A 12,834-nucleotide genomic window follows, 5' to 3' on the forward strand; every position below is an offset into this window, starting at 1 on the left:
GCTGTACTAGCCCTTCCCGGGGCCTGCCCTGCGCCATGCAGCGCCCCTCGCCCAGGGCAGCGCAAGGAGCACGTTGGGGCTGGCTTGCTCCTCCAGGACAGTGCCATTGGGGCTCGGGCAGGCTCCGAGCCAGGCTTGGCAGCGTGGGAGCCCAGCGGAAGGAAAGCTCACATTTCACTGCCTGACAGTGATGCTTCATTTCCCCTCATTGCGATAACCGTGACGTTGACCGATCGCTGCCCCTTTCCTGAGGCATTGGCAGCCACGGCACTGGCATGGCAATCATGTGCCTGCAATTAGCACAGGGTGTGGAAAGACTGGCATGCCACACGCAGAGACCTGGGTTAATGGAGCCCTGTGCTGGCCCTAGCTAACTGCAGACTCTGTACAGGGCAGAGCAATGGACCGTCTACAGCCAAGGCCACTTCCAGGGGGTTTAGATATCAGAGCCAACTCCATCTCCCTCCAGAATGCAGCTAATCTGGACAATTCAGGCCGGGGCCATTTCTTCCTGGCCAAGCTGCTGCCCTGAAGCATGAGGATTGAGAGCTCTTGAAATGCTGATACTGGTGCAAACGTCCAGCCTGCTCTTCTGCCCTTTGCACACCCTTGACGTGAGGCTACCAAAGCATCTGATTAAAGTGGGTCTGTAGCATCCTCTCTGACACACCCAGAGAAGTGGAGACAGTGAGAGATCGGCACGACTTGCGGGTCAACCAGGGAACAGGAGTAGAACTCAGGTGTCCGGACACCCAGTTCCCTGCTGTATCCACTAGACAAAGTAAACCTCTGTCAGATGTTCCTACATGGTTTCCAAGCCATCAGCCTTGCCCTGCTGCAGGGAGTCCCACAGGTTTCTTATCATGGCACAACAGAGATATTTCCTTTTAGCCACATTTCATGTGTCGCCTCCGCTGGATCGCACCCCCCTTTGTGTTCTAGGGTTGGGGCAGCAGGAAAGCCTGCTTGGCGTGGTCTATCCCAGCTATTTCCTCTCATCTTTTGCACCCTGACCAGCCCTGCTGTCTCCCTCACCTCCTGCCTGATCCCTCCCCTTCCCTCTGAGGCTCTGCCTGCATCTGTTCCCCTTCTGTGCTGTTCGGAGAGGAAGGACCAGCCCTGACGGCACTGGACAAGGTGCGGGCATCGCGTGGTCTCAGGCCATGGAAGCAGCTTCGGTGCCCTTCTCTGTCCCATGCTTGCTGGCGGGGGGAGCACCCCTGGGGCACTAATGGCTCTTCTTCCCTGGGGGGATGGAGAGAGGCCAGAGCTGAACACTTAGCTTCTCTGTGGCTTTGGCCCCCGTCTCATCTCGGGGACGTCACTGGAGCACAGGTGGCTGTTAAGCGGGACCCAGCCAGTGGTCCTGGGCGGCTGCTTCTCGCCCCCGTCTGCTTGCCTCCCCCAGTGCAGCCAGGTTCTCTACACGCCACGCTGCAGCCTCTGGCATGGGGATCTGTGTGGTGCTGCCCTTCCCCAGCCCCACGCATTGAACTACAGAGCATAGATTGGGTGCTGTGCATGGGCCCCTTCCTGCCCCAGCTCTCTCTGCTGAGCCGAGGCAGCCAGAGGGTGATCTCTTGGTGCACGTCCTCCCTGGCTGTGTGAGAACAAGGAGGGTTGGCTGAAAATCAGGTGGCAGGCTCCTGCAGGGGTTACCAAGGGAACTGAAATCGCTCCTGAGCTGGGTGCAGAGACAGGACCCCGGTTTTGGCTGCAAAGGTTGCCAGTGCTGCGGCCCATCAGACAGCGCTACCCAGTCTCCAGCGCGGAATCGGCACAGTCGTAGGGTGCCCCCGCAGGGTGTTCCTGAGCAGAAACCCTGAGCGTCTCCTGCCCTGTCACCTGACCGTCTCAAACTGCTTTGCAGGCCCTACTGACCTGTGGGAGGCAGGTGGGGATGTGGGGGGTGCAACTCTCCCTGCCAGCCAGGGTGGGGCGGGGCTGCCTCAAAGCAAAGCCCCATTGCCTGTTCTCCATCATCCCATCAATTCAGTGGTGGTGGCCCCCTGAGCAAGGCCGGGAGGGGCATCTCACAGAGCCCTGAACATAACACGCCCCGTCTTCCCGCCAGCACTGTAAGCAAACAGGAGAGTTGTCCCGCCAGCAGCTGCCAGCTCAGGGGAGCCAGGCTGTGAATTGCTGCCTCTGTCAGGGCAGGGAGGGGGAAATTTCACTGGTTGGAAAGACAAACAGCCATGGCTGAAATAGCTCCCTGGACCCAAAGCAAACCAATCGGGCTAAAAACACCCAGAGATGGAAAACTGGAGCCCAGAGCGGTTGAAACTCGGCGGTGTGTTAATTACAGAGGCTGCCGTCCACAGGCAGCTCCTTATAGCTAGGGCAAGGCAGTGCCCAGCCCCTCCTCCAGCAGAGCCCCTCGCTCTCCCTAGCCATGGCACGGCGCCATCGCAGCCCCGCTGTGGCAGGGGACAGAGAAGCTTTTATCTGCTACAGCTCAGCCGCCCCGGAGTGGAGAGAGCCATTTATTTGGGTTTCCCGAGCGTGTGCTGCTAATGAGAGCCAGCTGCACGCTAGGCAGCCATGAGATGGCAAGAAATAGGCTTGTTCAATGTGGGCCGCAGTCGATGCGGCTTCCCCCCTTTGGTGTGTATCAGTCCAGCGCCACGTGGCCGGATCCCACCCATCATCTCCCTCCCTCCCGCAGGGCCTGCGCCACGGGGCGGGGGGCAACGATCTTGTGGCACCGGGGAGCTCTCACCATCCCCGGGGACCCCAGCGAATCCTCCAGAAGTCGGCACGGAAGTGCCACCGAGTTTTGGAACCAGCGCGTGGGAGGGACTTGGACGGCGCTCGTACCAGCTGCCCCCTCCGCCGCCCTGCGCTGACACCTTCAGACCCCCCCGTCCCCCACCCGCAGCAGCACATCTTCCAAAGGCTGCTCCAGAATTCGGGCTAAACTTTCCAAGGGAGTGGAAGGAATTCTTCCTTTCAAACAATCAAAGCCTAATTATGCCGCCTGTCTAATCACGTTTTCAGAGGGCATTGTTCCCCTCCTCTGGGGCTTTAATTAGTTCGTTCAGACAAAGTTTGCTAATTACTTCTGTAGTGCCACGCCTCCTAATGGGCTCCTCTTTGTTTACAGCATTTATCTGTCTCCGCTCCGGCGTGTGATGCACTTGTTACCTTCCCAGCTGGCCACAGCAGTGGCCCTCCCTGGAGTCTCCAGGGGCTGCCCTCTTGCTTGGTCCCTTCAGCCTCTGCGGCCCGATGCGCTCAGGGAACCTTTGCTCACTGTCCCCCAGCAGCAGGGGTCTCTGGAGAAGCCGGGGCTGGAGAGGAAGGCTGGCCTTGGGAGGTCTGGGTTCGACTCCCACCTCTGCCACAGACTCCCTGAGTGTCCCTGTGCCTCGGTTCCCCATCTGTAAAACGGGGATGGTTTGTAGTGTCTGTCTGGCCCTTACTGTGCTGTGTACGGGGCCTGGTGTGATGGGGCTCCCAGGGCAGCCTGGGCTCTTGGCTTGCCTACAAATAATGAATAGCTCAGCATTGTCAATTCCAGTAGCACATGGAGGCCCCGATCAAGATCAGGGTCCGGCTGTGCCAGGCACTGCATAGACACAGATTAAAAGACTAGGAGCCCCCCACACACTACTTCCTTTTCCTCCCCTCTCTCCATCTTTTCTCCTCCTCCCTACTTCCCTCATGTCCCTGCTCTCGCTAACTTCCTGCGTCTGAGTCCCTGTGCCAGGGCACCACCGCCACGCCTCACATCCCCAGCTGTGAAATGCCCGGCACCTGTGTGGGTGTATCTCTGTAAACAGGGCAGGACACCCAGCATGGGCTAGGACCTGGCATGCAGGACTGGGAGCTGGGAGATGCAGGTTGTCAGATGGATGCAGCCAGGGACTCGCTCAGTGACCTTGGGCAAGTCACTTCTCCCCCTCCATGCCCATGTTTGTGCTGCCCGTGGATGGCCCGAGTGTTCCTAGTCTCCCCCAAGGTGGGTTGTGTCAGGAGCAGGGCGAGCTCTGGAGAGGGGGTCATTGGAGCTTTCGTCTTCCCTGTCGCACTCAAGAGTGGGATGCTATTTTTTCTGTCCCGTCCATTTTTCTTTGCCATCTTAGAACCGCAGGTGCCCAGGTAATTAAATCAAACCCACAGCATGGAGCCTGCCAGGGGCCAGCATCAGCAACTGAAGGGCCACTGGGGGCATAAGTCTAGACAGACTTCCCCCCGGGCCATCATTACGAGGGGCTGTGGCTCGGCTGGGAGCCAAAGCTAGACAATTCAGACTGGCAATAAGGCACCCATTTTTACCAGCGAGGGTAATTAGCCCCTGGAACAATTTACAGAGGCTTGTGGTGGATTCTCCAGCACTGGCCATTTTAAAGTCCAGGTTGGAGGTTATCCTGAAAGCTCTGCTCTAGGAATTATTTCGGGGCAGTGCATTGGTCTGTGACCCACAGGAGCTCAGCCCAGATGATCGCAGTGGGCCTTTCTGGCCTTGGAATCTATTAATCTGTGTTCCAAAGGCTCGGGGGACAATGACCAGCTGCCAGAGTCTTCCAAAAGCCCCCGAGAATGCCAAGTGGGAGGCGATTAATAGGCCCTAGAGAGGATGAAAGAAGAAACCACTGGTATCCAAGGGGAAGGGTTCAGAGCATTTTAGACCTCCCCTTCTCCCATCATTAGTTCCCTCCAAGGCCCAGTGTCTCTGATCCCCTGAGCCACACTGCCTTTGGATCCCCTGCTCCACTGCTTGCTTCTAAATCACTGCAGAGCCAGACGGGAGTGGGTAATATGAACAAAACCGGCTTCAAAAACCTGCCCCGCTCTCCGCCTTCACTTCAGCAATCTCCTGCGTGGGAAGCAGTCTGGCTGCTGGATTCACCCACCCCTGGGGTCCATCCATGCAGAAGAGAGTCCCCAGTCCATAGCAAACCTTCAGGTCTCTTTTCGCAGTGCAGCTCACTGAACGTGCACCGGGCAGAAGGTTTGGTGCCAGAGAGGTTTCTGTGGGCGATGTCCCTTCAGTGGCTCTGTCTCTCCTGCGGTTACCATGGATGGGGCTTTAATTTTTGCAAGGTGCCTTTGGAGATGCTGCAGGATCTGCCTGTCGGAAATGGTGCACAGGAAATGGCCAGGCATGCAGGTGCCATATGTATGCACCTGCCACCTCTGTCTCCAGCTGGGGAGGGTGGGAGCACAACTGATCCACAAGGGGTCTCGTCTGCAGATGTCCCAGTTGCAAGCTGGACTCCAGCCCAAGCCCCAGGCCCATGAGTTGAACTCTGGTCCCCCGCTCAGAGAGACCCGATGAATCTCCCTCCGCTGGCAGCAGATGGAAAACTTCAAGGAGCAAATGGAAACAAAGAAATGTGTGGGACGTTTTGTCCACTCTCCTGCACACTCACGGCAATGGCACTCCCGTCCGCCATGAGAGAGCAAGAGAATTGCCCCCACAGGAGCGGGTCTGCTTCTGAGCACTGGAGGGCAGTGCCGTGTACCAACAGGGCATGGTAAATGACAAGCACCCGTTCAGAAAGCTCTACCAGATGCTGCTCCGCTTGGCCAGCAGGGCTCTGTGGGCCCTGCTTGGCTGGGTGTACCTTGACGAGGTCCTACCGCTGGAGGCTCGGTGCTGGAAGAAGCTGTGGTGAAAGGGGGAGCTCCCAGCTCTTCTGAAATGAATACCTCTTGAGAGATCAGCTTGCAGTAAAAGCCGTGCATGGCCCAGTGCTTAAAGGGCTGAGCGAGATGCTGCAGGGGGCCCCTCTTGGAAGAGAAGTGGGGTGACACCCCCAGGACAAGCTGTCCTGGTTAATAACAGACTGCTGGCGCAGTGTGGCGGGCCCAGAGAGAGGCATAGGAATTACTGCACTGTCCATGCTGATCGGCACAATTGAATCAATCCCGAGTTGTGGCGTGAAGGCGAGCGCCAGCCTAGTCCCTCTAAATTGTGAGACACACACCTGCAATTGAATTAGCCCGATCCCTTTAAAAGGAAGAGGAGAACCAGAAAGGAATCCCGCCTCCGGGTGGCCTGTTCCATAGCCCAGTGACTTACCGCAGGGGTGACTGGGCGGGGGGCGTGCCCTGTTTCAGCCAGTGGGCAAATGTCACCCCCGCGCCTCCCTTCTGCTCCAGCCACTGGGTGCCCTGGCTCTGCTCTGCCAAGTTCTCCGTGGCAATGGAGGGTGGGCTGGGCTTCTTTTGTTCCCAGCACTGGGGACCAGTCCCTTGGGGATAACAGAGGCCCCCCCCCCCCAGAAGCACTGTTGCGTCACCCCCGGTACGGGGGCAGCGTGAGCCGTATCAGGCGAGATCTCCAGTCCCAGTGGACTCCCCCACCAGCTGTGTTCACTGCAGGGCTAACAGCATCACAGGCAGGGCCCAGGGACCTTACGTGCCAAGGAAAGGGGAGTCTCCTTGAGAGAGACCCTGGCTTGTCAAGCAGGAGCAACCATTCAGACTTCCTGCCCCTTCTCTCTGCAAGCAGCTCCTCATACAGCATCAGGAGCTGGCAACTTCCTCCCGCCCCGAGTTCTGGGCAGACTGTATCTCTGCCTTTGCTGAGCCCAGTGGGGCATTCACTGGCAATGCCAGCCGGGGGGAAGAAGGGTGGGCTTGTTATTAAGGCACTGGAGTGGGAGTCAGGAGATCAGGGTTCAATTTCTGGCTCTGCCACGTGCTTCCTGTGTGACCTTGGGCAAGTCACTTGGCCTCTTTGGGCCCTAGTTGCCTCATATGGAGAATGAGGCTAATGAGAGCCCAGCCTCCGAGGGAGCGTAGGGAGGCCAAGAAATAAATACAAGCCAAGCCGTGATGCTGGGAATGGCTGGTGTGGGGAGCAGCCCTGGGGCCTGGGACAGCAATGACGCACCAAGGTGAATGTTGGTTGTGATGGGATCGCAGCTGAGCAGCCAGCGAGTGGAAATGGTGAATGGATGGATTACCGATACCACTTACTGCCCACTATCAATTAGCCAGAGCCCGATCGATAAGTCCCACCTCAGAGCCAGACGCTCATCGAGCAAATCAGTGCTTAGACAGAGCGGAAAGGGAGAACCGGGGTGGGAATGTGGAATGTCCCCAAAACCAGCTCCCTGCCGGCTTCATAAGGCTGGGCCCCCAGTCAGGGAGAGTCGGTGAGGCGCCCTGGGCTGGTGCAGCGCGAACCCTCCGCTGCGGTAATGATGACTCAAACCTTCTCATTGCCACTGAGGCTCTTTAATGGGGGTAGCTGTGGCAGAGGGGGCTGAGCTCCCCATTGCAGGGCACTGGGTACAGGGCCCTATGGGTAACGCTGGCCAGCAAATCCACGTCAGCTGCCCTAGGGGAATAAAACAGATCTGTGCCTCTGCCCAGCTCCAGCAAGCACCTCACACTCCGGGTGCCAGAGAAACTATCAATAATAATCACATCCCCTTCTCCAGCTGCCTTAACGTTTACACAGGGAATAGTTTCCCCGCTTGCTTCTCCTGGCTGCACAGACTAGCTACTTATTAACCCTTCGCCCACAGGCAGCTGCTCTCACCAGCCAGCAAAGACCCCCACCTCACTTGGTGATTGGCAAAGAGACATTCCCATCTGGGATTCCCAGCCCCCCAGTTAGCCCAGGATGTTACATCAGAGCCCCTGTCTATCTCTTTGGCTGGAATTGGTGTCAGCCAGAGTATGCTGATCATAGAATCCTAGAATCTCAGGGTTGGAGGAGACCTCAGGAGGTCATCTAGTCCAACCCCCTGCTCAAAGCAGGACCAACCCCAACTAAATCATCCCAGCCAGGGCTTTGTCAAGCTGGGCCTTAAAGACCTCAAAGGATGGAGATACCACCACCTCCCTAGGTAACCCATTCCAGTGCTTCACCCTCCCCCTAGTGAAATAATGTTTCCTAATATCCAACCTAGACCTCCCCCACTGCAACTTGAGACCATTGCTCCTCGTTCTTGTTCTTGTTCTGATCACCTGCCCCCTCTCAGTTTCCAATAGACCAGCCTGTTTGTCAGCTTTTCAAAGCGTTCGCCTTGACGGTGGAAGAGCCGGTTCTCTGCCTGACAGGGAATTGTTGAGTGGAATCCCTTCTAGTGAGGAGAAAGGGGGATTTTTTGGGGGGGGGGGTGCGTCTGCATGTTTGTTTAAAGTAAAACAAAAATCTAACCAGCCATTGTTTTGAACAAGGCAGCAGGGAAAACAGGTGAGGTTGGAAGCAGCTGAGCCCAGCCCTGGAGGTCAGCCTCTCGGAGGAGCGGTGCCTTTATAGTAACGTGATGCCAGCCTTGGCTATGGCACAGGTGTGGGGATGGTGTCACAAATAACTGTTAGACCCGCCCTAGCGAAACAGACTGGAGGTGTCTGCAATATACGAACCAACTCCCGATTCTCCAGGTCTGCGGCTGTATATGAGGGATTGTTGTCACTCTCTGTGAACAGGGAGTGACTGTAGCCAACCGCCCGAGCTGGAGATCAATAGCTCTGTGCACAAAAAGCCTCAGGTGGCTTGTGTATTTTTGTCCAGGTGGCTCCTTGTGCTCCTTTGGCCTTGGGAAAAATGTTCAGTGGAGTCCAGTGACAGCCCCGGGGTTTGAGCTCCCTGTCAGCCAAGCTGCTCAAGGACAAGTTCGTGAATAGCAGCTTGTGTGCTCCATCAACGACTGCATCTGTGTCTCTGTGACCCAGGTGTACGTTACCTGTTACAGCCCCGAACGCCAGCAGCCCCGGGGGTGGGGGGTGGGGGGGCATCCATTTCCGAAGGCCACAGCGCTCTGTCCCCTGCTGCCCTGGGATCCCACGCTCTGTCGGCCCTTGTCTGTTTCTTGCCGTGCTGTGAAACTGACGTGACGTATCCGGAGAAAAGGGAGACATGGAGCAGATGGAAACGCTCTCTCCTCCCTGGTGCTGCGGGGCAGGACCCACGCCACTCGCCAAAGCCAACTAGAGTTTGTACGTGGAGCCCTGATGGCCCCATGCTCATGCCCTTGCACGAGCGTTACACCAGTGAACTACAGAACGTGGGTAGTGACCAGGCTGGTGTCTCCCGGGCTCTGCTTCCAGGGAATGCACTCGAGCAGTCACTCACAGCCTGCTTGCCCCCTTCACATTTAATGTCTTGAGAGTAGCTCTCATAAACCAGTAACCTGTCCCCCCACTTTTCTGAGCTTTTCCCCCTCACACCCACTGAGCCTATTCATCTTATCCCACATCCTGCGCGAGTTTCCTGTGGCCTCCAAGGCACAAGACCACCCCTTATTTCACTGGCTGCCGGGAGACGCTGGGATTGGATGGGGATCAGCTCAGAGTAACTGCGGTTAGCTGGGGTTGACCTGCGCTTTTATTCTTCCTCCACACCCAGCGTCTGGATCAAGCTCACCGGTGCTGCTGCTGGCAGACGGATCGCCTCAGGAGAGGGGGATGGAATCCAGAGCAGTGTCTGGGGAAAGGTCGCGGACAGCAAAGACTGTGAGCCCATCCTGAGACCTATCAAATAGCAGCTATCCGCCAGCATCAGGCTGCGCCAGGGGATATAGCGACACAAAGAGAGCACCTCTCATCAGAGGGCCTCTCACCCGGTGCTGGATAGCAGGGGTCGGGATTGTGCTTTGCCCCTTTTACAGATGGGGAAACCAAGGCACCGAGCGGTTAAGTGAGTTTTCCGAGTTTGCGCAGTGGGTTACTGTGAATCAGGGCTGGGACCCCCTGTCATGACGCCCTGTACTAGTCTCCCCACTGCTGCACACCGCAAATGGAGCCTCTTCTTTCCAGAGCCTGTGAAGATCTTCCAGGGCCATAGGGCCCCGTCTCCCCGCCCTCCTGCCTGCACGTTGCATTTGCACTGTGTCCCCTGGGGCCGCCCGAGCTTGGGCCACGCAGGCCACCAGCCAGATTCCTTCCCCAGCTGCCATGGACCCAAACAGCGCTGCTCCGGGGCTGGCTGGGCAGCCGCGCTGGAGTGTCTGCAGCTCCAGGCTCCGTCCCTGCTTCCCTCCCCGCGCTGGGCGCAGCTGGCTGGGAATTAATTCCACCAGACAGGGAGCTTGACAAGGAGTCGTTTATCATGGGCTGAGGCGCTTTGTTTCCTTCTCGAGTACCCCAGTCGCCACGGTAATTTGTCTCCATGTAATGAGGAGCGCATGGCACAAGCGGATTGGGGCAGGCTTGGTTTATCGCCTGCCTCCCTCTGCCTCATCCCTGCGCATGCCAGGAAAGTGGGCAGCAGGGAGCACCCCTGTCTGCATTCATCTTCCCCATGCAGCCCTCTTCTCCGCCCGCCTGCTTTGACCTGCCCCTGCTTTGAAATCCACCTCTGCCGGCACAGCCTTCGGATGGTCATTGGCACCGGACTTTGAATTAGCAGGCCTCACGGCGCCTGGTCCCATTGGCCCATCCCCTGTTTCGCTGAGCACATACCATTTGCTCTTAGTCAGTCTCCCATCCCTGGGCGGCTCCTCCCTCTCTAGGGGTAGCTACCTTTGCTCCCTCAACTTCCCTGCCGCTAGGAACGAACCCACATGCCGGGAGATGGCTCCGGCTAGTACAGAGCATGGACAACTCCCTCCTCTGGCTTCCTTTCCTTTAATGGATACATGTAACCATAACATGCTCAATCTGTCTGCTTCCCTCCTCTTGGCTGAGCCGGAAGTGACAGCGATCACCATTGCTGTTATCACCCTGTCGAGTTACATGCTTGTCTCTGGTCTCATGCTTGGGCTGTAAGCTCTGTGGGGTGGGGGCTGTCTCTGTTGGGGATACATTGCACCTTGCTCAGTGGGGCCCGGATCCCTTAGTTGGGCCTCTCCATGCTGCTGCAATACAAATGATCCCCAAGAACAGTCCTGTGCCGTTGTTCGTGTTTCGGGGTGCTGGGGAGGTGCCCGAGGCCATCTCTAGGTTAGACAGGAAAGTTCTCTGCTCTCCCACACACACAGGGCCCCCGGCCCCGTCGCCTGGGTGTTGGCCGCTCACAAGAGATGTTTAGATCCCCTGGCCCTTCTTGCAGATGAGTCAGCCCTGCCAGCCGCCCCGTTAAGGTCGTTCCAATTAACCAGCCTGAAATTCCCCCCTGGAGGTGGGATTCGTCTTCACCGTCTGCCCTGAGCCGTCCTGCGGCATGGCGGTGGGGCACTGAGCTGCGCGGCCTTCGGCCTCAGGAGGAGGCCGCGTTTCCGGGCGGGGAAATGCTCCATTGGGCCAAAAGCTCTGCTGGGGGAAAGTGGTCCCACTCCACCGATGGCAGCGCCGCTGGTCCTGGACACCCGTGGAGAATTGGGCCGGGTGATCGGAAAGCCTGTTGGCGCGTTAGGTGTCGGTGTCACCCATTTTCCCTCCTCCTTTTGCCCTGGCCCCTCCCCGGGATGCTGCTCTCTCACCTTGTCCTCGGTTTCCCCCGCAGGGCGAAGGGCAGGGCTTTGATGGCTGGCTCTCCAGAGGCCCAGGGGTGGATGGAGCCGGGAGGCCCCCCAGGCTGAACGTGACCAAGCGTGTTCTGCCGTGGAATGAGCAGGTGAGCTGGGCAGGGCACGTCTTTGGGGCAAGTCGCGAGGGGCGGGGGGAAGCCGTCCTCGCTGAATGCGCGGGAGCCGCGGAGACAGCGCTGGGGCAGGGGGACAGGCGTAGGAGAACTTGCGAGATCATCAAACAGCTTTTCCCCTCTGACTGATTCTGCCGGCGCAGTGCTGGGTTAATGGAAAGGTGCGCACAGCTGGTGGCCGCTCTCGTTTTCCATGGGGGTCAAGGCCTCCCTCCATGTGAGCTCCCGGCCTGGCAGGCCGGCGTTGTGACCGCGTCAGCCACCCAGCTGGGGGAGAGCAGAAGCCGTGGAGTTCTTCATCCATCATGGCTCGGGGTAGGAAACGCCGCCAGCAGGCAGCTTGGCCCAGGCCCCCTTTGCGCTGCCCTCCAGCAGAGCTGGAGTAAGAGCAGGCCTCGGGCCAGAGCTCCACAGCGCGGCCTGAAACCTGTGCCAGGCATCTCTCTGCCTAACGAGCTCATGCCGTATGCCAGCGGCGTCTCCGCTGCCTCTGCCCCCCTGGGGCAGGGGAATCTCTGAGAGACCCGGGGCTGTAGCTGGGAGGGGCTTGTTAGCCCAGTGTGGTCAGGAAGTGGGGGTGCTGAGAGCTCCAGGACCAGATCCAATGGCCTATTAGACGCCTCGGGAGGTTAGTCCCGCGTCCTGCAATGTGTTTGGTGGATGTAGCGACACCCTGGGGGCGGGGGGGGCGAGGCCTCTGCTGGGAGCTCTTAGAACTTGGAGAGAGCAACCGGGGCTGCAGATCAGCACGCTGTGACCTGGTGGGGTGCTGTGGCTGGCATCCGCCACTGAGAGGGGAGTGGCTCTCACCTTGCCGGTCTCTGCTGCTCCCCGATATCGTGGGTCAGATCCCCATCCAGCCGGGCTACCCCGATCGAGGACTGGCCCTGGATCGCAAGCGTGGCAATAACCCCAAAGGCGTACGGGCCAAAGTGGACTAGGCTCTAGTTCCACCCGATCCCGAGGGCTGTGAGGGGCAGTAAACCCTCTGGGACGGCAGCCCTGCAAGCGAAGGCAGCCATTGCCTGGGGTGTGGAAGCGTCCCCACACCTGATGCTGCACACCTCCCCGGATGGTTCCCAGACGGCGAGAGCTCCCCGTTTTGGGGGTTATTGTTCGTTGGCACATGGCGAAAAGCCCCTTTCTGTGCCACAGCTGCAGTTCAGCGGGTATCGAAGGCCCAGCGTGGTCGGCACCGCTGTAGTGGGGTGGCTGTTGGGGCATCATGGTTGTTGGCAGAGCTGGTGCGATGTGGCGCTGGGCAGAGTGGACCTGGCGAGGCTCTTGGCAGGGCATAGCTGGTGAAGCTGTAGGGGCGTGGCACGTGGTGTGGTTGTTACAGC

The 12,834-nt window shown here is 58.5% G+C and overlaps 1 protein-coding gene across 3 annotated transcripts in view; it reads left to right on the forward strand.

Annotated features, from left to right (window-relative positions):
- Nucleotides 1-12,834, forward strand: part of B4GALNT4 (beta-1,4-N-acetyl-galactosaminyltransferase 4) — a 125,354-nt gene that overhangs the window by 68,869 nt on the left and 43,651 nt on the right. For all 3 annotated transcript variants that reach the window (XR_012159301.1, XM_073347009.1, XM_073347010.1), the window contains exon 3: nucleotides 11,354-11,464. Coding sequence is in view for 2 of the 3 variants with exons in the window: in XM_073347009.1 (XP_073203110.1) it covers nucleotides 11,354-11,464 (111 nt within the window). In the remaining variant the exon portion in view is untranslated. The remainder of the gene's footprint in view (nucleotides 1-11,353; nucleotides 11,465-12,834) is intronic.

The sequence above is a fragment of the Lepidochelys kempii genome, chromosome 6 (assembly GCF_965140265.1).
Source record: "Lepidochelys kempii isolate rLepKem1 chromosome 6, rLepKem1.hap2, whole genome shotgun sequence".
Taxonomy (NCBI): domain Eukaryota; kingdom Metazoa; phylum Chordata; order Testudines; family Cheloniidae; genus Lepidochelys; species Lepidochelys kempii.